The sequence below is a fragment of the Oncorhynchus kisutch genome, linkage group LG6 (assembly GCF_002021735.2).
Source record: "Oncorhynchus kisutch isolate 150728-3 linkage group LG6, Okis_V2, whole genome shotgun sequence".
NCBI lineage: Eukaryota > Metazoa > Chordata > Actinopteri > Salmoniformes > Salmonidae > Oncorhynchus > Oncorhynchus kisutch.
Window position 1 is genome coordinate 53574893 of NC_034179.2, and position 23854 is coordinate 53598746.

The 23854-nt window shown below is 40.7% G+C and overlaps 1 protein-coding gene across 3 annotated transcripts in view; it reads right to left on the reverse strand.

Annotated features, from left to right (window-relative positions):
• Positions 1-23644, reverse strand: part of LOC109892980 (glucocorticoid receptor) — an 89061-nt gene extending 65417 nt beyond the window's left edge. For 2 of the 3 annotated variants that reach the window (XM_020485920.2, XM_020485922.2), the window contains exons 1-2: positions 22296-23644; positions 6001-7070 (exon numbers count right to left, since the gene is read on the reverse strand). In XM_020485920.2, coding sequence (XP_020341509.1) covers positions 6001-7061 — 1061 coding nt within the window. In that variant the 5' untranslated portion in view covers positions 7062-7070; positions 22296-23644. Of the gene's footprint in view, positions 1-6000; positions 7071-18754; positions 18920-22295 lie in introns of those variants that run through there. The other variant, XM_020485921.2, reaches the window with a different exon arrangement.
• Between the last annotated feature and the right edge of the window lie 210 nt (positions 23645-23854).

Consider the following 23854-nt stretch of genomic DNA (forward strand, 5'->3'; position numbering starts at 1 on the left):
AAAATTTGAGAACGAGGATAACGTAGCCTAATTTATATGCAGATAGTGAAATTAAACTCGACCACAAGAATGTTGATGGCTGCACAATACTTTTCAGCTGGTAGAGCCACTAAGATTGTGTCCAAAGATAACATTACATTTCCCTTTATCTTAATTTTGCGCCTGTCCACAACCATCCACAGCAGGGGTATTCAACCAGGGATTTGCGGACCCCTAGGGTATTTCAATATTTTTATGAATATCGTTAGCAACAGAATAAACCAATTTTGAATTACATACCTACAGTAAAAAAGAGAATACAATTTCTCAACTATTAATATTGAGCAAATTACTCATTGGAGTCAATTACAGTCACTGGATTATCTGACAGAGCCTTTAAAAAAACCGCAAATAGGCTACCAGTGTGGCAAGTGCCGCTGGCCAATGTTCCCTCTAAAACACGCGAAGCTCCCCCTGGACTGCAGCACAGAAGAAATATCAAATCAGCGTTTCCCTTTACTGTGGGAATTGTGATCGACTCAACGCAACATTAGCCACTTTCAATGCAACATACCGAAACAAAACAAACACATGCAAGGCTAAGCAAGAGATTTTGTTGTAGGCAGAACACAGAGTAATATTTTATTTCACTGACAGGCACGACTCAGGCACGTAATCTACACAGACTGGAATGCCATGACCAATCAGAGCTGCAGTAGGCCTACATGCAAATAGAAATCTGCCATACAGTGGGGTAAAAAAGTATTTAGTCAGCCACCAATTGTGCAAGTTCTCCCACTTAAAAAGATGAGGCCTGTAATTTCCATCATAGGTACACTTCAACTATGACAGACAAAATGAGAAAAGAAAATCCAGAAAATCACATTGTAGGATTTTTTATGAATTTATTTGCAAATTATGGTGGAAAATAAGTATTTGGTCACCTACAAACAAGCAAGATTTCTGGCTCCCACAGACCTAACTGAGCGCATCTCCTTCCTGAGCGGAAGGACGGCTGCGTGGTCCCATGGTTTTTCTACTTACATATTATTGTTTGTACAGATGAACGTGGTACTGAGTTTGAAGGTAGGCCTTGAAATACATCCACAGGTACACCTCCAATTGACTCAAATTATGTCAATTGGCCTATCAGAAGCTTCTAAAGCATGACATTACTCATAACTGTTTAAAGGCACAGTCAACTTAGTGCATGTCAACTTCTGACCTAATGGAATTGTGATACAGTCAATTATAAGTGAAATAATCCACCTGTAAACAGTTGTTGGAAAAATGACTTGTGTCATGCACAAAGTAGATGTCCTAACAGACTTGCCAAACCTATAGTTTGTTTACAAATAATTAGTGGAGTGGTTGAAAACAAGTTAATGACTCCAATCTAAGTGCATGTAAACTTCCGACTTCAACTGTATACACACACAACGTGATCATGCTGTTTTTATGTGGCTGCTATGAAAGTGAACTGCTCGCGTGTGATCAGGGGTGTATTCATTCCGTCAATTCTGTTGAAAAACATTTCTTAAAAATTGAACAGAATAGGGAAAAACATACCTGAATTTGTCCAATAGAAACTCGTTTGGAACTGTTGGACTAATGATTACACAATAGCTAGATGCAGGAAACTGTACACGGCGGTATTGAATGTGTCATTGCCTGTCACCTTGCTTACTCAATTCTCTTGACCCATGCACCTACAATGTAAACATTCATTCATAAGCTAGGTTGTAGCAACCTCAGGATGGGTACCACTGAATGCAATATCATGCATTGAACATGTTCGTTAAAGAAATAATTAATTTCAATCCAAAAATTATTGTACTAATCCTAGATTGCCCCTTTAAACCTATTCGGGGAAAAAAGTCACATTGGAGATACTGTACATCTAACATCTGAGAAGTCATAAGGAAAAACGTATTGACCCGAATGAGTCTCAACACATTGTGCAATTATCAACAGTTTATGCAGACATTCCTTTTGATGGAAAAGTCTGTTGCAGCACTGCACTCCCTATGCACTTTGAGATCATACCATCTCCAAATATTTCACTGAGAACATAGTATGTTAGTTTAGGACAAAATCCAAGATTTAAATGGATATAACGAGAGGGTCATATCGTAGCAGTGGCTTGGCCTACTTATTTGAATCTGAAACCAACAGTAAACAAGCCATCATGCAAAGGCTTACTTTTAATTTAAGATAGCATTTCAGCCTATAGTCAGTAAATCCATGTACTCCTCAAAAGGCTATATCGTTTGTAAAATGCAGTTGAAATACTGCATTGTTCACCTGATCCCCACTTAAAATACAAAAGCCTCGAATCAAAAAAGTAATGACTGGAATCTAAAAATTACCACTCAGATCAGTGCAAAGTTGTAGTCAGCTCCAAAACTATGGTGGTGGTCTCTCCTCTCAGTGCAGTATTTCAGGTATTCTACACAGTAAATTAAAAACCTACAGTTGAAGTCGGAAGTTTAGATACACTTAGGTTGGAGTCATTAAAACTTGTTTTTAACCACTCCACAAATTTCTAGTTAACAAACTAGTTTTGGCAAGTCAGTTAGGATATCTACTTGGTGCATGACACAAGTCATTTTTCCAACAATTGTTTATAGAGATTACATAACTTATAATTCACTGTATCACAATTCCATTGTGTCAGAAGTTTACATAGACTAACTTGACTGTGCCTTTAAACAGCTTGGAAAATTCCCAAAAATGGAGGCTTTAGAAGCTTCTGATAGGCTAAATGACATCAATTGAGTCAATTGGACGTGTACCTGTGGATGTATTTCAAGGCCTACCTTCAAACACAGTGCCTCTTTGCTTGACATCATGGGAAAATCAAAAGAAGTCAGCCAAGACCTCAGAAAACAAATGTAGACCTCCACAATTCTGGTTCATCTTTGGGAGCAATTTTCAAATGCCTGAAGGTACAACGTTAATCTGTACAAACAATAGTATGCAAGTATAAACACCATGGGACCACGTAGCAGTCATTCCGCTCAGGAAGGAGACAAGTTCAGTCTCCTAGAGATGAACGTACTATGGTGCGAAAAGTGCAAATCAATCCCAGAACAGCAAAAGGACCTTGTGAAAATGCTGGAGGATACAGGTACAAAAATATCTATATCAATGACAATCATTATGTTTGGAGGAAAAAGGGGGAGGCTTGCAAGCCGAAGAACACCATCCCAACTGTGAAGCACGGGGGGGTGGCAGCATCATGTGGGGGTGCTTTGCTGCAGAAGGGACTGGTGCACTTCACAAAATAGATGGCATCATGAGGCAGGGAAAGTGTGTGGATATATTGAAGCAACATCAAGACATCAGTCAGGAAGTTAAAGCTTGGTCACAAATGGGTCTTCCAAATGGACAATGACCCCAGGCATACAGTGGGGCGAAAAAGTATTTAGTCAGCCCACTTAAAAAGATGATAAATTACAGGCCTGTCTCATAGGTACACTTCAACTATGACAGACAAAATGAGAAAAGAAAATCCAGAAAATCACATTGTAGGATTTTTAATGAATTTATTTGCAAATTATGGTGGAAAATAAGTATTTGATCACAAGCAAGATTTCTGGCTCCCACAGACCTGTAACTTCTTTAAGAGGCTCCTCTGTCCTCCACTCGTTACCTGTATTAATGGCACCTGTTTGAACTTGTTATCAGTATAAAAGACACCTGTCCACAACCTCAAACAGTCACACTACAAACTCCACTATGGCCATGACCAAAGAGCTGTCAAAAGACACCAGAAACAAAATTGTAGACCTGCACCAGGCTGGGAAGACTGAATCTGCAATAGGTAAGCAGCTTAGTTTGAAGAAATCAACTGTGGGAGCAATTATTAGGAAATGGAAGACATACAAGACCACTGATAATCTCCCTCGATCTGGGGCTCCATGCAAGATCTCACCCAGTGGGGTCAAAATGATCACAAGAACGGTATGCAAAAATCCCAGAACCACACGGGGGGACCTAGTAAATGACCTGCAGAGAGCTGGGACCAAAGTAACAAAGCCTACAATCAGTAACACACTACGCCGCCAGGGACTCAAATCCTGCAGTGCCAGACGTGTCCCCCTGCTTAAGCCAGTACATGTCCAGGCCCGTCTGAAGTTTGCTAGAGAGCATTTGGATGATCCAGAAGAAGATTGGGAGAATGTCATATGGTCAGATTAAACCAAAATATAACTTTTTGGTAAAAACTCAACTCGTTGTGTTTGGAGGACAAAGAATGCTGAGTTGCATCCAAAGAACACCATACCTACTGTGAAGCATGGGGGTGGAAACATCATGCGTTGGGGCTGTTTTTCTGCAAAGCGACCAGGACGACTGATCCGTGTAAAGGAAAGAATGAATGGGGCCATGTATCGTGAGATTTTGAGTGAAAACCTCCTTCCCTCAGCAAGGGCATTGAAGATGAAACGTGGCTGGGTCTTTCAGCATGACAATGATCCCAAACACACCACCCGGGCAACAAAGGAGTGGCTTCGTAAGAAGCATTTCAAGGTCCTGGAATGGCCTAGCCAGTCTCCAGATCTCAACCCCGTAGAAAATCTTTGGAGGGAGTTGAAAGTCCGTGTTGTCCAGCAACAGCCCCAAAACATCACTGCTCTAGAGATCTGCATGGAGGAATGGGCCAAAATACCAGCAACAGTGTGTGAAAACCTTGTGAAGACTTACAGAAAACGTTTGACCTCTCATTGCCAACAAAGGGTATATAACAAAGTATTGAGATAAACTTATTATTGACCAAATACTTATTTTCCACCATAATTTGCAAATACATTCATAAAAAAATCCTACAATGTGATTTTCTGGGGGGAAAAAAGTCTCATTTTGTCTGTCATAGTTGAGGTGCACCTATGATGAAAATTACAGGCCTCATCTTTTTAAGTGGGAGAACTTGCGCAATTGGTGGCTGACTAAATACTTTTTCGCCCCTACTGTACTTCCAAAGTTGTGGCAAAATGGCTTAAGGACAACAAAGTCAAGGTATTGGAGTGGCCATCACAAAGCCCTGACCTCAATTCCATAGAAAATGTGTGGGCAGAACTGATGAAGTGCGTGCAAGCAAGGAGGCCCAAACCTGACTCAGTTACACCAGCTCTGTCAGGAGGAATGGGCCAAAATTCCCCCAATTTATTGTGGGAAGCTTGTGGAAGGCTACCTGAAATGTTTGACCCAAGTTAAACAATTTAAAGGCAATGCTACCAAATACTAATTGAGTGTATGTAAACTTCTGACCCACTGGGAATGTGATGAAAGAAATAAAAGCTGAAATAAATCACTCTACTATTATTCTGACATTTGAATGTATTTGGCTAAGGTGTACGTAAACTTCCAACTTCAACTGTATATCTCAGATGTCGTGGATGCCAAAGTACTTTGCTGAGGAAGTACAATGAGCCCTCAATGTGACCTTGGATGAGAGAGATGTATGGGGATTAACAGCAAAACTATGGTAGTGTGTCCATTTTAATCTCTGAATGAGCAGCAGCTGAAGCAAACACAGATAAACTTGTTTGCTCAAGGGCTTAATGACAGGTTACTCCGTTAATTCTAGCATCTGCTGCTGTAAGCCTACACATAGAGTCAATCAACCCACACATTTGCAGTGATGTACTGTCACATCCTTCCTCTCCCTAGTATTATTGCTCCTGATCCACAGTAAGGATAGCAAAGGAAGAAAGCGTCTAACTCCTGAGGAATTTGTATGCGCCTTTTGGGAGCAAGGAGAACTCAGAAGGGACCATGTGTTTGTAATGAAGGAGGTTTGATGAGTCAAGGCAGATATGGAAATATAGCCTCCCAGCTGACAACGCGCCCCGTCTACTCTGACTCATATGGACAAATGCAAGGATGTTTCAGATTCAGGAATGTTCAAATAAAAATCTATTTATATTCCTAAAATCATTCCTTATTCATAAATCATGCAATGTTAAATCATTCAAAAGTGCACACAGTACATTAAACTATTTGTAATAAGTGACTTACCTGCTGAAGCTGACAGGAAAAGATGGAGTTGACATCCCTGATCCATCCCCAAATTCCTGGCCTCTGTTCCAGCCATCACTGACTGAGGGCAGTGGCGGATACAAGCCAAAGACAGGCTTCTGATCCTGCTGTACGCACACTGCCGTCGATGTGTTTGCGCTGTAGTGGTAACTCGGCCCACTCATGGAGCCCACCGAGCTGTGGGTACCAGGTATGTCCAGGCTGGATATCTGACAGTAGCTCTGGCGCTCGTTCTCCTGCTTGATTACCCCTGGGGTGTAAAGCTGGATGAAGGAGGTGTCAGAGTCCTTCTCGGTCTTGATGACAGACATGGAGATCCCTGGGCCCAGTTGCTGCCCCACACCATTCACATTTTTACAGTTTCCCCCACTGCTACTGACTATGGGCTTGGTTTCCATGTTGCCTTCAACGAGCAGGGCATCATCCACTGACAGGGAGGAAAGGAAAGCGGCCTCGTCAGCCAGGTAAAACTCATTCAGGTCAGACAGAGAGCCAGGCAAGTCCAAATCCCGCAGAATGTCCAGCGTATTGTCACCAAGGAGCCTCTCGTTGACATCCAAGTCCTTCAGGGACTGTCCAAAGCTGACCGTCTCCATGTCAAGCCTGTCCTTATCCATTGGTGAAAAGTCCTCAGTTTTCAGAGGGAGAAGGTAATTAGAACATCCAAGTACAGAGCTCCCTGGGGTGTTGGATCGATTCAAATCTGAAATGCTCTCCTCCAACAGAGCAAAGTTCTCAAACAGCTGCTGCTGTTGATGATTCTGCTGCTGTTTCTGTGCATTCTGCATTCTCAGGGCCTTGCCCATTAACTTCACTTCAGCCTCCTCTATAGGGAGTCCAATGGAGGTTGTCCCTGCTGTGGAGAGCTCACCCTGAATCTTAGTGACATTCAGTCCGTTACAGGAGTCTCTGGCTGGAGGTTGGGGTGTGGAGCCAGGCAAATGCATCACTGAAGTTAATGTGGTGGACTTGGAACTGCCTGCGTTAACCGAGAAGCTTCCCTCTTCACCTCTCTCTAAGCTCTTGTCCTGGTTATCCATTTCTTGATCCTGCTTGACACACACAGGGATGAAAGCACTGGTTTAGAAAGTGCTTGTAATTCAATTTAAAAACGGCAACAGACTGATAATTAAAAATAATTGTCTGAATTTAAAATGGGTACATTGTTATTTACTATGCAATCATTTCAACGCACATATTTTATCTTTAAACCATATGATCACATCTCTCCTGGCTTCTACATGACTGACAATATGACAGCAGTGTAAATAATATTCCAATGTTGTAGCTACATGTCATGACCACCAATAAACTAGCAAAAAATACCTTCAAATGAGAAATCAGAGGTGTAGCCTATAGACATTTGAAACAGTGTTTACATTTACATAAATATTTTACGTCCATTTTGTTAGACTCAAGCGATGTTTTTCTGTATGCAAGCATAAGCATGCTTTTTCTTTTCTCATATCACCACAATGGGAAAGAGAAAGCACGCGCATGCTCGCACACGGAAAAATATCACAAAGTCTAACAAAATGGAAATTAACGTTGCGGACAAAGTTTGGAATTACACAATTGAATACGTACAACATCTAAAGATCTGCATCAGCATATCGAAAGCTTTGCCATTTCAAAAGGATATGAGTGATTGGACCCTTTGTTCATGTTCATCCATGGCCAACATACTGCATAACAAACAACGAGTCTTGCTGGTGGGGTTTCACAGAAAATTAATTTGTATCCGCTCTCGTTACATTTTCATCATAGGTACACTTCAACTATGACAGACAAAATGAGAAGAAATAAAATCCAGAAAATCACATTGCAGGATTTTTTATGCATTTATTTGCAGATTATGGTGGGGAAAAAACTATTTGGTCACCTACAAACAATCAAGATTTCTGGCTCTCACAGATCTGTAACTTCTTTAAGAGGCTCCTCTGTCCTCCACTCGTTACCTGTATTAATGGCACCTGTTTGAACTTGTTATCAGTATAAAAGACAGCTGTCCACAACCTCAAACAGTCACACTCCAAACTCCACTATGGCCAAGACCAAAGAGCTGTCAAAGGACACCAGAAACAAATGTGTAGACCTGCACCAGGCTGGGAAGACAATCTGCAATAGGTAAGCAGCTTGGTTTGAAGAAATCAACTGTGGGAGCAATTATTAGGAAACGGAAGACATACAAAACCACTGATAATCTCCCTCGATCTGGGGCTCCACGCAAGATCTCCCCCCGTGGGATCAAAATGATCACAAGAACGGTGAGCAAAAATCCCAGAACCACACGGACCTAGTGAATGACCTGCAGAGAGCTGGGACCAAAGTAACAAAGCCTACCATCAGCAAGGGCATTGAAGATGAAACGTGGCTGGGTCTTTCATCATGACAATGATCCCAAACACACCGCCCGGACAATGAAGGAGTGGCTTCGTAAGAAGCATTTCAAGGTCCTGGAGTGGCCTAGCCAGTCTCCAGATCTCAACCCCATAGAAAATCTTTGGAGGGAGTTGAAAGTCTGTGTTGCCCAGCAACATCCCCAAAACATCACTGCTCTAGAGGAGATCTGCATGGAGGAATGGGCCAAAATACCAGCAACAGTGTGTGAAAACCTTGTGAAGACTTACAGAAAACATTTGACCTCTGTTATATACCCTTTGTTGGCAATGACAAAGTATTGAGAGAAACTTTTATTATTGACCAAATACTTATTTTCCACCATAATTTGCAAATAAATTCATAAAAAATCCTACAATGTGATTTTCTGGAAAGAAAAATCTAATTTTGTCTGTCATATATGTCTGTCATGATGAAAATTATTACAGGCCTCATCTTTTTAAGTGGGAGAACTTGCACAATTGGTGGCTAACTAAATACTTTTTTTGCCCCACTATGTCACAAATAGTACTGTTGGTGCAGTTAGTATGAGTATTTAAACACAGCTCAAATCAGTGTTTCTTTTAGGATTTTTTTCCAGCAGTGGTGGCAAAAGATGGGGTTAGTGATATCATTGCTGGAAGGCTCTCTGACTTTCAAAAAAGACATACTACTCTAAAATGCATGAAAATGTAATTATGTTGACACCATCTGAAATATAACTGATGGCCGCCACTGCACTGTAGGGAGGGAGATAAGAGCAAGTGGTAGCTGTATGCTCGTGGATCACATTCGCACCACTGCTCGCTCTGTTTGTTACAAATATACACCAACTCAACACGGATCATAAAGGGATAGTGCGACATTTTGACAATTATTACCCTTTTCTACTATCCCAGAGTCAGATGAACTCATGAATACAATTTTTATGTCTCTGCGTGCAGTTTGAAGGAAGTTGAATGCATTTTTGCGAGCCATTGCTAACTAGCGTTAGCAGAATGACTGGAAGAGTTTACAGGAACAGCTAGCATGCTATATTAATATAGGAAAAACACTGCAAGCGAAATCACAAAAAGTGTCTGTACACTTCCATAACATACGATATACATTCAGTTGTGGAAAAAGCACCGAATTGTCATACTTGAGAAAAAAGTAAGATACCTTAATAGAAAACGGCTCAAATAAGTCACCCAGTAAAATACTACTTTAGTAAAAGGTATTTGGTTTTAAATATTCTTAAGTATCAAAAGTAAAACATACAAATAATGAAAAATTCCTTAAATTAAAATAAGCAAAACGGCACAATTCAATTAATATTCTTTTTTTGCGGCTTGCCAGGGGCACACTCCAACACTCAGACTTTATTTACAAAGCATTTGTGTGTAGTGAATCCACCAGATCAGAGGCTTTAGGGATGTTATCTTGATAAGTGTGTGAATTGGACTATTTTCTGTCCCGCTAAGCATTTAAAATGTAACAAGTACTTTTGGGTGTCAGGGAAAATGTATGGAGTAAAAAGTACATTATTTTCTTTAGGAATGTTGTGATGTAAAAGTTGACAATAATATAAATAGTAAAATACAAATACCAACCAAAAACAACTTAAGGACTACTTTAAAGTACTTTTACACCACTGTATACACTGAACAAAAATATAAAATGAAAGATGCAAAGTGTTGGTCCCATATTTCATGAGCTGAAAGAAATCTAAAAATGTCCCATAGGAACAAAAAGATTCTCACATTTTGTGCACAAATCTGTTTACATCTCTGTTCGTGAGCATTTCTCCTTTGCCAAGATAATCCATCCACCTGACAAGTGTGGTATATCAAGAAGCTGATTAAACAGCATGATCACAGGTGCACCTTGTGCTGGGGATAATAAAAAGGCCACTTTAAAAATGTGCAGTTTTGTCACTGCCAGAGATGTCTCAAGATTTGAGGGAGCATGGAATTGGCATGGTGACTGCAGAAATGTCCACCAGAGCGGTTGCCAGAAAATTGAATGTTCATTACTCTACCATAAGCTGAGTTGTTATAGAGAAATTTGCAGTACATTTTCTGTAGTTGGGAATCAGACCTGCACAACGGCTTTACGAAACGGTTTCAGTTTTGTTTTTTTTACCTTTATTTAACTAGGCAAGTCAGTTAAGAACAAATTCTTATTTTCAATGAGGGCCTAGGAACAGTGGGTTAACTGCCTGCTCAGGGGCAGAACAACAGATTTGTACCTTGTCAGCTCAGGGGTTTGAACATGCAATCTTCCGGTTACTAGTCCAACGCTCTAACTACTAGGCTACCCTGCCGCCCCAGTTCAGCAATATTCTTGGGATGTCTGGTGTGAACTGCTCGAGGTCATGCCATGGCATCTCAAAGTCGTGCTGAGGTCAGGCATATTTTCTTCTGTTAGAAGTAAATCAACAGAATGGCTTTACTTCTGTTTTGGTTCGTTGTCCTGTTGCTTCACCCAATTTCTGTTGAGCTTCAATAGGTGGACAGAGAGCCTAACATTCTCCTGCAAACGGTCTTGGTAAACTTGGGAATTCATTTTTCCGTCGTTGATAGCAAGCTTCCCAGGCCCTGAGCCAGCAAAGTAGCCCCAAACCATGATGCTCCACCACAATAGTTTACAGTTGGGATGAGGTTGATGTTGGTGTGCGGTGCGGTGCGGTGCCTTTTTTTCCTCCACTGGAGGTCTTTAGCTGGCACTCCAAGATTCTTCTTAAGCTCGGCCTTCTGCGCTGTGCTCTTGCAGTCATCTTTGCAGGACGGCCACTCCTAGGGAGAGTAGCAACAGTGCTGAAATTTCTCCATTTACAGACAATTTGTTTTACCGTGGATTGATGAACATCAAGGCTTACTTTTGTAACCCTTTCCAGCTTTATACAAGTCTACAATTCTTCATCTTAGGTCTTCTGAGATCTCTTTTGATCGAGGTATGGTTCACATCAGGCAATGCTTCTTGTGAATAGAAAACTGTTTTTTATAGGGCAAGGCAGCCCTAACCAACATCGTCTCATTGATTGTATTCCAGGCTGACTCCTGACTCCAATTAGCTTTTGAGAAGTCATTAGCCTAGGGGTTCACATACTTTTTCCAACCTACACTGTGAAAGAAAAATAAAATAATTCGTGTGTTATTAGTTTAAGCAGACTGTTTTTCTATTGTTGTGGCCTGGAAAACGATCTGATCAAATTTGATGACCGATTTATGCAGAAATCCAGGTAATTCCAAAGGGCTCAAATCAAAAACAAATGGAGAAAAATGCATACCATAACATTAACATGGAAATAGCTGTTCTATCATTCAGCCTACAGTAGCAGCCAATGTATGGTGTCAATGTAGGCTTACATTCCAAGAGACTTATGAAAAAAAACATGCAGGGCTTGATATTAACTGGTTTACACACTTGTCCTTCAGACAAGGTGGTGACTGAAAAATGTTGTGATGTTTGATATAAGAAAACAAAATAAAATGCATTATTATTCCCATATCATTATTACGGAGAATCAGACAAATGATGATACCCTCTACCTATTGGCTACTTAACTTCTTTGGGAATGGGGGGCAGTATTGAGTAGCTTGGATGAATAAGGTGCCCAGAGTAAACTGCCTGTTACTCAGGCCCAGAAGCTATATGCATATAAATAGTAGATTTGGATAGAAAACACTTTGACGTTTCCAAAACTGTTTAAATAATGTCTGTGAGTATAACAGAACTCATATGGCAGGCAAAACACCTGAGAAAAATCCAACCAGGAAGTGGGAAATCTGAGGTTTGTAGTTTTTCAAGTGATTGCCTATCCAATATCCAGTGTACATAGTGTCAGATTGCACTTCCTAAGGCTTCCAGTAGATGTCACAGTCTTAGAAAGTTAGAAAGTTGTTTCAGGCTTCTTTTGTGAAAGGGAGGCGAATAAGAGCTGTTTCAACAAGTGGTCAGGCTGAAAGCCTTTAGTTTAGTCTCGCGTGTGAGCGCGACGGTCGTTCCCTTTCCTTTCTAATGCCAACGGAATTGTCCGGTTGGAATATTATTGAAGATTTATGATAAAAACATCCTAAAGATTGATTATATACATTGTTTGACATGTTTCTACGAACTTTAACGGAACTTTGTCTGGACTTAGTGCCCGTGCATTTGGATTAGTGAACTAAACGTGCTAACAAAAAGGAGGTTTTGGACATAAAGATGTACTTTATCGAACAAAACAAACATTTATTATGGAACTGGAATTCCTGAGTGCATTCCGATGAAGATAGGTAAGTGAATATTTATAACGCTATTTCTGACTTTTGTTGACTCCACAAATTGGCGGGTATATGTATGGCTTGTTTTGGTGGCTAAGTGCTGTACTATGTACATAAGGCTGCCTCTAAAAGGTGCAGTGTTGAGTAACAGGGTGGTAGCCAGCTAGTGATGGCTATTTAACAGTCTGATGGCCATGAGATAGCTGTTTTTCACTCTTTCGGTCCCAGCTTTAATGCACCTGTACTGACCTCGCCTTCTGGATGATTGCGGGGTGAGCAGGCTGTGGCTTGGGTGGTTAATGTCCTTGATGACCTTTCTTTGACGTCGGGTGCTGTAAGTGTCCAGGAGGCCAGGCAGCGTGCCCTCTGTGATGCTTTGGGCAGACCGTCCCACCCTCTGGAGAGCCCTGCGGTTGCGGGAGGTGCATTGCCGTAGGAGGAGGTGATACAGACCGACAGGATTCTCTCAACTGTACATCTGTAAAAGTTAGTGAGGGTCTTAGGGGCCATGCAGAAAGTTTTCAGCCTCCTAAGGTTGAAGAGGTGCTGTGGTGCCAGGAAAATGTGGGTGGACCATGACAGATTGTCATTGATGTGTACGCTGAGAAACTTTAAGCTTTCCACCTTCTCTGCTGCGGTGCCATCGATGTGGACAGGGGCGTGCTCCCTCTGCTGTCTCCTAAACTCCACGATCAGCTCCTTCGTTTGTTGATGTGGAAGGAAAATAACATCTCCCTCAACCACTCTGCCAGGGCCCTCACTTCCTCCCTGTAGGCTGTTTCGTTATTGTTGGTAATCAGGCCTACTACTGTTGGGTCGTCTACAAACTTGATTGAGAGTTGGAGGCGTTTGTGGCCACACAGTCATGGTGTAATGTAGGTTACATTGAAAGCGGATAATATTGCATTGATTCAAACACAATTCCCACAGTAGAGTGAAACGTTGATAGTGGTAACTAAAGGAGAAATGTCTAGAAAGTTGAGTGACGTTCAATCCCGTGCTTCTCTGAGCAGGCTGATACTTATTCTGCACGGTAGTCCAAGGCAAGCTCGCAGCTTAGAGGGAACATTACACTTCGCTACTAATTCATTGCAGCTGCAGTGCTGGTTGTAGTGCGAGTGGAGGTAGGGGGCACATTTTATGTTTTGTAAAAGTGTTGAATAAAAACTGATTGAACTCACTCAAAAACAGCTGCTCTTTGCTGTTATGCAACGTGGCTGATGCAACAGATAACAATTAGCTCAAAATGTTGTTAAACTATTAGGCTATTTCTTCACATTATAAGCACAGCAATGCACACATGGTAGTAGGCGATAAGCATATTTTCATACCAGCCAGGTAGGCTATACTCCTGTTGTAAAGATAAGCAATGTGCTTAATATTAGGAAAGCTGAGAAATAAATAGTAACCTATAGAAAGCTCTTTTATTAGATTGCGATTTTTATTTTATTTTTTAAATGGGCTGTTTTCAGAATGGTAAAGAGCTGTAACTGTGTGATTGTTTGGATTTATTTTGGTCAATTGTCCACAACTTTGGTCTAACAATTTCCCATAATCTCCAAATTGTTCCCTTTCAATTGCTACCATGCTTATGCATTTCATATTTCTTCTGTAAGAAACATTTCAATTTATCCCTATCCATTTACAGTGCTTCTGGAAGGTTTTATTACATTACAGCTTTATTCTAAAATTGACATTTATTTTTGTTCCCTCCATCTACAGATGTATGCCTTCATTTTTTCTCCAGAAATATTTTATTTACATAAGTATTCAGACCCTTTGCTATGAGACTCGAAATTCAGCTCAGGTGCATCCGGTTTCCATTGATCATCCTTGAGATGTTTCTACAACCTGATTGGAGTCCAGCAGTGGTAAGTTCAATTGATTGGACATGATTTGGAAAGGCACACACCTCACTATGTAAGGTCCCACAGTTGACAGTGCATGTTAGAGCAAAAACCAAGTCATGAGGTCAAAGGAATTGTCCATAGAGCTCTGAGACAAGATTATGTCGAGGCACAGATCTAGGGAAGGGTACCAAAAACTTTCTGCAGCATTGAAGGTCCAAGAGCACAGTGGCCTCCATTATTCTTAAATGAGCTGGCCGCCCGGCAAAACTGAGCAATTGGCGAAGAAGGGCCTCGGCCAGGGACGTAACCAAGAACCTGATGGTCACTTTGACAGAGCTCCAGAGTTCCTCTGTGGAGATGGGAGAACCTTCCAGAAGGACAACCATCTCCTTTGAATGTTTTGGTACACCTATTGGAGAGCTCTTCTTTGTTCACACCAATTCAGCATCATTCACACACTCTTAAGCTTTAGCCCCACCCATCTCAAAGGGTTGATCCAGCAGTCAAACACCCAAGCTAACATTCGCTAGCTTAATAGCTACTTACAGACACAAATGAGAGAGCAGCTAACTCCGACCATTTTGCTCACCCTAGCAGAGCTGGTTAGGCTGGTTTTATGTTATGAACCATAATCCCAACTCATGTTGTTACTACCCTACATGAATCTGCAGGTAGCTAACCAACCAGGTTCAATGTTAGCTAGCTAACACTAGGCTATAACTAGCAAAGCAAATGGCTCCGAGATACAAATAATATTATAATACACGTAACGTTAGCTAGCAAGCCAGCTAGCTAACAGTACACTAACTTGAAATGAGAACAGCTGACAAATTTAGAAGTGTAATATCTGAAAATGTAGCTAGCTAGACTATCTTACCTGTATACATAGATGGAGGCTTCTCCCTCTCTGTCACGGATGCTATGGTTGCGGATGCCCTCACTTTGAAGATGTAATCCAGAGACAGGTGTTCTCCATCTCCTTAGCTATCATACTGTAATTCCACTGATTTCAAAACTCGGTCCTCAAAAAAGTGGAGAGCAACACTTACGCAGTTCTATTATGGAATACAATTTTTTAAGCCACATTAGACAGGATTACCTACACATACTGACCAGCTCCAACGTGCTACATGGCAGACCAATCCGAACTCCTCTCGGAATGTCCAGCCCACTCAATATCTCAGTCAATCATGGCTAGTGGGAAGGTTGCTGACTTTGTCTGTGGCTAAACCAACTAGGCTCGTAATTTAACAGCTGGCATACAAGTTTGTTATTAAGGCACATGAAAGTTCACACGTTCCAGAAGGCATTTCTGTCCCCCAAAAAACACATTTGATAAAAATAAACAAAAATCATCCAAATCCTGTCCAATCAATTTAATTTACCACAGGTGGACTCCAATCAAGTTGTAGAAGCATTCAGGATGATCAACAGAAACAGGATGCACCCGAGCTCAATTTCAAGTCTCCTAGCAAAAGGTCTGAATACTTATGTAAATAAGGTGTTTTTTGTCACTATGGGGTATTGCATGTAGATTGATGAGATAAAATTATCAGTTTTAGAATAAGTCTATAACGATTTGTGACTCACCACCTGGAGTAACATTATCATTTTTAAAAATATATATATTTTTTTACATTGGATGAAAGTAGAGACTCAGAGCTACAACATGGTATATCATACACTGTATTTGAGGAACAATGGGAAAGTAATTCTGCATTGAAAGTTGATAAATGACATTTGTGTTGAGAAAGCTCATCGTGTACACTCATTCAGCATCGTTCACACCCTCTTAAGCTTTAGCCCCATCTATCTCCTTGCTTTCAGAGCACACACACTTGACGCTCTGGTCGTTGATTGGTTTACCTCTGGATAACTTGAAAACAGCCTAACCAACTCTGCAGGCAACAATTTCATTATGCTTTTTAGCCAACGTTTACTGACACCGGACATATTCAACTGGTGTTATACACTTTAGCTTAAGACATGTGGCTAGCTACCTAGGTAAACAATGAACATCGCTAGGTAAACAACATGTGAGACACACACATCACGTTAGCTAACGGGCCAGCCAGCTAACGCTAGCTAATATACACATTAGCTTGAAATAAAACCACTGTCAAAATTAGAAACGTGTAATATCTGAAAATGTAGATAGCTAGACCATCTTACCTGTATACATAATCATGCATGTTGGACACGTCTCCCTGTCACGGATCCATGACACAAATGCCCTTAGTTTGAAGACATAATCCTGAAGCAGGGGTTGTCCCAGCTCTTTAGCTATCATACTCTAATTCCACTGATTTCAAAACTCGATCCTCCAGAAAGTGGAGAGCAACACTTATGCAGATACATTATTTTTTTTAAAGCCACGTTCGACATGATAGCCAACAGACTGACCAATGCAAGAAGGCTTCAATAGGGCAGACCAATCCAAACTCCTCTCTCTGTATGTCCAGCCCACACATTATCTCAGCCAATCATGGCTAGTGGGAAGGTTGCGGTCTTTTTATGTGGCTTAACCAACAAGGCTCGTAATTGGAAAATTTTATTTGTATTTAAAGATGGCATACAAGTTTAAGGCACATGAAAGTTCATGTTCAATAAAGCATTTCTGCCAACAAAAAACATTTTGATAATGTTCTGACACCATTAACACGCTGTCATAACATAGGCAGAAGGGGAATCTCCCCCTTGCTCTTCAGTATTGGTAAAGGAATGTCCTTGTCTACAGAAGACCTGCTGCCAAAACTACCATCCAAAAGTTAATATTGGAACAATGCTGCTAATATAGGAATGTTAAGAATATTCTTTAGGTCCCTGCTGACCAATGTCATATTACTTTTCATTTGGAGAGGTCATTAAAAACTGTATGAACCAAATATTGTAACTTAGGACGGAAAGCCCCTCATGCTGTCAAGTTTCCATCCAATACGTTGTCTGAGATATGAAAATGGGTAAAACTATTTTTGTTAAGATAGGAATTTGATTTTAGGAGTCATAAGAGAACTTCTAATCATATACTTAGCACATTAAGTAGCCACGCCCCAAATGAGGTCAGAGAGCTCGTCAGCGTGATGGAACCACCCTTTCTGACCAGAGTGCTTAAAAGGACTCGCTAAGAATTAATATATCAGACCAAAAGATGTGAGACCATGGTCCACACGTTGAAATGGTTAGAAACTCAAACTCTCAACACGAGTTGAAGAAAATGAACTTACCAGACCAATCAAAATGTAAATCTTAATTGGCACATTTAAAAACTGTCCTTCTGTGAAGCACAGTCGGGAACTAGTTCAGTACGATGGCAAGGTCGATAAACCAGGAGGATTCGCCATCATCGTTTAAATCTCCAGTTTAAACTAAATCTTTGTCCCTTCTGTTGTTTCAATTAAATTCAAATCAGCATTGAAAAAAAGGAGCAAGTTTAAGTTTGTTCCACCTAAATTAGTCTGACCACAAGTCAGAGATCATGATGATGGCACACCAAATGTGTTTGATGGATTGTGGGAAAAGAGCAGGAATAGTCTTTTTTAGGCTACAGTCCAAGCTAAGTCTTCCAATGTTGCAACTGCTGTCGGCATCCAAAGATTATCCAACTTGAATAAACGCTTGGAGGTAAGGACGACTGCAGTGGTGTAGTCTACGGCGATCAGTTATTATTGATATCTACAAAGCGCATTGATGTGAATCACACTGCCGCTCTCATTTAGCTATTTGCGCATTACGGATTGTGGTTGTTGTGGATGGCTGGTCACAAATCTAAATGTGTATTTGGACCCAATAATGGTTGAATTCAAGAAGTTTAAGCTGCCTAGCAATCATTGTTTTTGAAACCAGTGGACAGCCAGTGGGGGGAAAAAAAATTCTTGCAACAGCTGCATAGTGCGGAGCCAAGACTACAAAAAAAAAAGTGGGACTTTTATTGCTCAATCTAATTCACACTGATAAAAAAAAAATCCACAAGCCTAATGGACACATGTTCAAACTTGCACACTTTTGATTGACCCTTTGTCTATATATATACACACACACATATACACACATTTTTATTTTTTACATCACAACTATGAAATAACATAAGGAATAATGTAGTAACCAAATAATGTGTTAAACAAATCAAAATATATTTTATAGTTTTGAGATTCTTAAAATAGCCACCCTTTGCCTTGATGACAGCTTTGCACACTCTCGGCATTCTCTCAACCAGCTTCACAAGGAATGCTTTTCCAAAAATCTTGAATGAGTACCCACATATGCAGATCACTTGCAGGCTGCTTTTCCTTCACTCTGTAGTCCAACTCATCCAAAAACCATCTCAATTTGGTTGAGGTCGGGGATTGTGGAGTTAAGGTCATCCGATGCAGCACTCCATCACTCTCCTTGGTAAAATAGCCATTACACAGCCTGGAGGTGTGTTGGGCCACTGTCCTGTTGGGGGAAAAAATGATAGTGGGACTAAGCCCAAACCAGATGGGATGGCTTATCGCTGCAGAAAGCTATGGTAGCCATGCTGGTTAAGTGTACCTTGAATTCTAAATAAATCACTGACAGTGTCACCAGAAAAGCACCCCCACGCCATAACACCTCCATGCTCTACAATGGGAAATAGAGATCACCAGCACCACATCTCACAAAGACACAGGGGTTGGAACCTAAAATCTCAACTTTGGACTGAAGACTAAAGGAAAAATGTCCACAGGTCTAATGTCCATTGCTCATGTTTCTTGGCCCAAGCAAGTCTTCTTATTAGTGTCCTTTAGTAGCGGTTTCTTTGCAGCAATTCGACCATGAAGGCCTGATTCACACAGTCTCCACTGAATAGTTGATGTTGAGATGTGTCTGTTACTTGAACTCTGTGAAGCATTTATTTGGGGTGCAATTTATGAGGCTGGTAACTAATGAACTTATCCTCTGCTAAAGAGGTAACCCTGGATCTTCCTTTCCTGTGGCGGTCATCATTTAGAGCCAGTTTCATCATAGCAGTTATTGAAATGTTCCACATTGACAGACCTTCATGTCTTAAAGTAATGATGGACTGTCATTTCTCTTTGCTTATTTGAGCTGTTCTTGCCATAATACGGACTTGGTCTTTTACCAAATAGGGCAATCTTCTATTTAGCCCCCCTACCTTGTCACAACCGATTGACTCAAACAAATTAAGAAATAATTCCACAAATTAACAAGGCACACCTGTTAATTGAAATGCATTCCAGGTTACTACCTCACTACCTGGTTGAGAGAATGCCAAGAGCGTGCAAAGCTTTCATTAAGGCAAAGGGTGGCAACTTTGAAGAATCTCAAATATATTTTGATTTATTTAACACTTTAGTTACTACATAATTCCATATGTTATTTCATCATTTTGATGTCTTCACTATTATTCTACAATGTAGAAAATAGTCAAAATAAAGAAAAACCCTTGAATGAGTAGGTGTTCTAAAACTTTTGACAGGTAGATAGAGAGTGTGAGTGAGTGAGTAAATATATATTCTTTGATTCGTGAGGAATATAACTTATGCCTCATGAGCTTAGTTCAACTGTCACACTCCATGAAAACTCAAAATATAAGCTTGTTTTACACCAATGTTTGTAAACATTGTAAATGTAAACAAACACTGTATAGCCTCATAACATGGTTAAAACAACTATTTGTATATAATGGAGGGTCAGTCCTTGCAGCCATAGCTCTGTCTATTAATCTGGGAGTGGTTACATTTCTCCAGGCCCATTCCTCAGCTTTTTACCAAGAGGCGGGGCGAACGTTTTGTTATTATTTCACCTGTGGATTTACCCTTTAAAAACAGTTGCAGATTATCAAGATATCAAAGTGCCACCAACAAAAAGGTAAACAATAGGCCTATAGCAAATGCACTTTTCAGTAGTGCTCAAAGCATGCCATTCCATGAGCGCAGCATTTATTTTTCAACTCAAATTAATGAGCCCAATCAGTCCTCCATGACAACAAATAAACAACAAAGTACAACTGGCTAATAAGTCCTTAGTTTTGGGGTCATGCTCATGTAACAGTATAGACTTTACGTCCGTCCCCTCGCCCTGGGCGCGAACCAGGGACGCTCTGCACACATCAGTCACCCTCGAAGCATCGCTCCACAAAAGCCGCGGCCCTTGCAGAGCAAGGGGAACCACTACTTCAAGGTCTCAGAGCAAGTGACGTCACCGATTGAAACGCCACTAGTGCGCACCACCGCTAACTAGCTAGCCATTTCACATCAGTTACACTCACCCCCCTTTTGACCTCCTCCTTTTCCGCAGCAACCAGTGATCCGGGTCAACAGCATCAATGTAACAGTATAGACTTTACGTCCATCCCCTCCCCCCGACCTGGGCGCAAACCAGGGACGCTCTGCACACGTCAACAGTCACCCACGAAGCATCGTTACCCATCACTCCACAAAAGCCACTGCCCTTGCAGAGCAACGGGAACCACTACTTCGAGGTCTCAGAGCAAGTGACGTCACCGATTGAAACACCACTAGCGCGCACCACCGCTAACTAGCTAGCCATTTCACATCGGTTACACTCAGGTAAAACAATTTGGCTAACCTATACTTCCATATTTCCAAGTTCTATTCTTGAAGATCAAAGCGCATTTAATTTATTGGAATGACTGGAATTCTGAAATATCTTTACATTAAAAACCAGTCTCATTTAATCATATTATTATATGTAGTACAACGCAATGGGTTAGAAGCCTACATAACCAACCCATTAAGCCAACCAACCAAACGTAACATCCATATGGCCAGCTATGTAAACTTCAACATTGATTTATCCTGCAACACACATTGTTGTCTTCTAATGCCTCTTAAGGGGAAAGTAATCTACAAATAACTGAATGTAATCAGATTACGTTTTTGAGTTAGGGTAATCCAAAAATTACATTACTGATTACATTTAGAAAGTAACCTACCCAACCCTGCTAATGACGACAACTTTATTTCTCAACTCCTATTACTGAGCCAATTACACTCACTGGAGTACCTAACATAGGCTTTGAAAACGCACACAGTAATAGGCTACCAGAGCAGCAAGTGCCACTGACTGAGAATCTTTCTTGACATGAAAATTTATTTTGCCAACACATGACTAACCAACTAAACAGCTGCTCTTAGCAAAAAATGTGTTTGGAATTAACAGCCTACTTGCTAGAAAGGTAAGCGTTTACACTTGCTTCAATTATGTGGGAAATCCATCTACCAAATCTATTCATTTTAAAATGTTGATTACTTCTCCTTTCCATTATCATTCACCTGACGATAAGACAAGATGTGAACAATTATATGTGTGTGTGTGGGTGGGGGGGGGGGTCCCTGGTTGTCTGCGAGGGGGTCCCTGGCAAAGAGAAAGTTGAAGACCCCTGTTCTCGCTAGCTAAATATGAAGGGTCGCAGTGGTGCAACCTATTGGCTGCGACTGGGAATTGCATCAAGTTAAACAGGAGAAAGTGATTATTACATCATATAAACTAAAGTATGTACATGAAGCGTGTAAGCTTTGTGTGGCTAATAAAATCACCAATGGGCTCAGGGATCGACATGGCGATAAAATGCTCTACTGAGACGCATAATTTTTACACTGACAAGAAGGGCGTCAAACTAAAGAAGAGAGCACAGGGGTCACACTACCTTATAGCTGAATCATTGCACAATAAAATATCTCCTAACGTTATGAGGTAACGTTACGGGATGTATGGCTGTAACTAGCTAGATCATGCACGATAGCTGCCAAATACAACAAGATGCAATCAAATCACACATTCGACGACATGTTACCTTAATCAGACATGGGAGTTTTCCAAACTAGATCATATCCATTCAGTTCGACTTTGCTGGAATTCTGAGATGTATGGTTTCTAATCCGTCTTCACAGGAAATATTCCTCGTGCAACGCTGAATTTCTGAGCTCTATGGCTTCTAATCCGTCTTCACAGGAAATATTCCTCGTGCAGCGCTGAATGATTTGCTGCATTCCCCGTTGGAAAAGTATTGATGTAGCTTGCTAGCTCGTGCGCTGTTATTCCCTTGCTCACGTGACGTAGCTAGCTACAATTTGTGTATGGTGCTGTCAAATGTTAAAAGAAGCCAACAGGATGCAGTCAAGTTAGCTATTTTTGCTAGCAATCTACTTAACTCAGATATTAAGCAAAAACTAACATGAATTCGTTAGCTATAAATTCTAAATGGACAGCAGAATTGACATAACCAGCATTCTATGATGCAGTACAGTAGAAAACTAATTGACATTACATAATATCCAAGCTAGCTGGCGAGTTACAGTTAACGTTACAGTAGTTACAGATTAAAACGTTAGCTGGTGCTGCACATTAGCAAACTGAGGGCGGCTAGTTCGACACTTCGCGGTAAACGCCCCTCTAAAGACAGACAGGACTACCGTTATACTCTAAAAAGCTGTCAAAAACACGGCTGCTGGCCTCTGTTATTTGAGAATTATCTGTTAATTGAATGATTAGAATATTCCGCCCTGAAACATAGTTGTATGGAATTGATTAGAATGTATAAAATCATAATCAGCATCGAACAGCCTCTCAAGCCAATGTAGAAATAACGTATCCAGTAAACAAGCTAACTTGCAAATAGAAAAACACTTTTAAAGTGTATTCGATTACTGGTAACATTGCCTCTCTTTATCAAGTTACGCCAAACTCGTACATGCAACGTTAGCTAATTTCGCTAGCTATAACCAATGGTAGCGACGTTAGCTAGCTACTACCTTTCAAAGCGTGGACTTTGTTAACGTTTGTCAATAATGACTAGTTATTATAACTCATGATTGAGTTAAAACATATCTGATGTTACTTACGAATGACAACACATTGCTAGCCAATAAGTACGAAAACAGAGTCCTAGCTAGCTATAGCCACTCAACTTCCAACGCAAAGAAACTTTGTAGACGACGTCCTTGAGGCGCGCTCCAGGTGACACTGCAGTCTGTGAAGCGAGCTATTCTAAAACACAAACTAACAACGTTATATAGAGACATAAGTTCGGTACAATTGTGTAAACTTCAAAAGCACTGCACACTGTGACTAACACGAATCATTTCAATGGCGCAACAAAGTCCGTATAAAATGTACATAGGGGCGAAGGGACCTATGTGAAGCAAGCCACAATAAGGATTAGTCACAATAGTGGCGTTTGCGGTTCGCCTTCAAATTAAAAGGTCCTTCATTGAACGTGATGCAAGCGGATACAAATAGTGCAATCACGCCATATTTTGACTAAATAATGCTAAACAAGGTTGGAATATTATAGAAATTCAGCAAAAAGCAATAATTTGTTCATTAAATGATTTGGTTTTTAAAAAAGTAGTA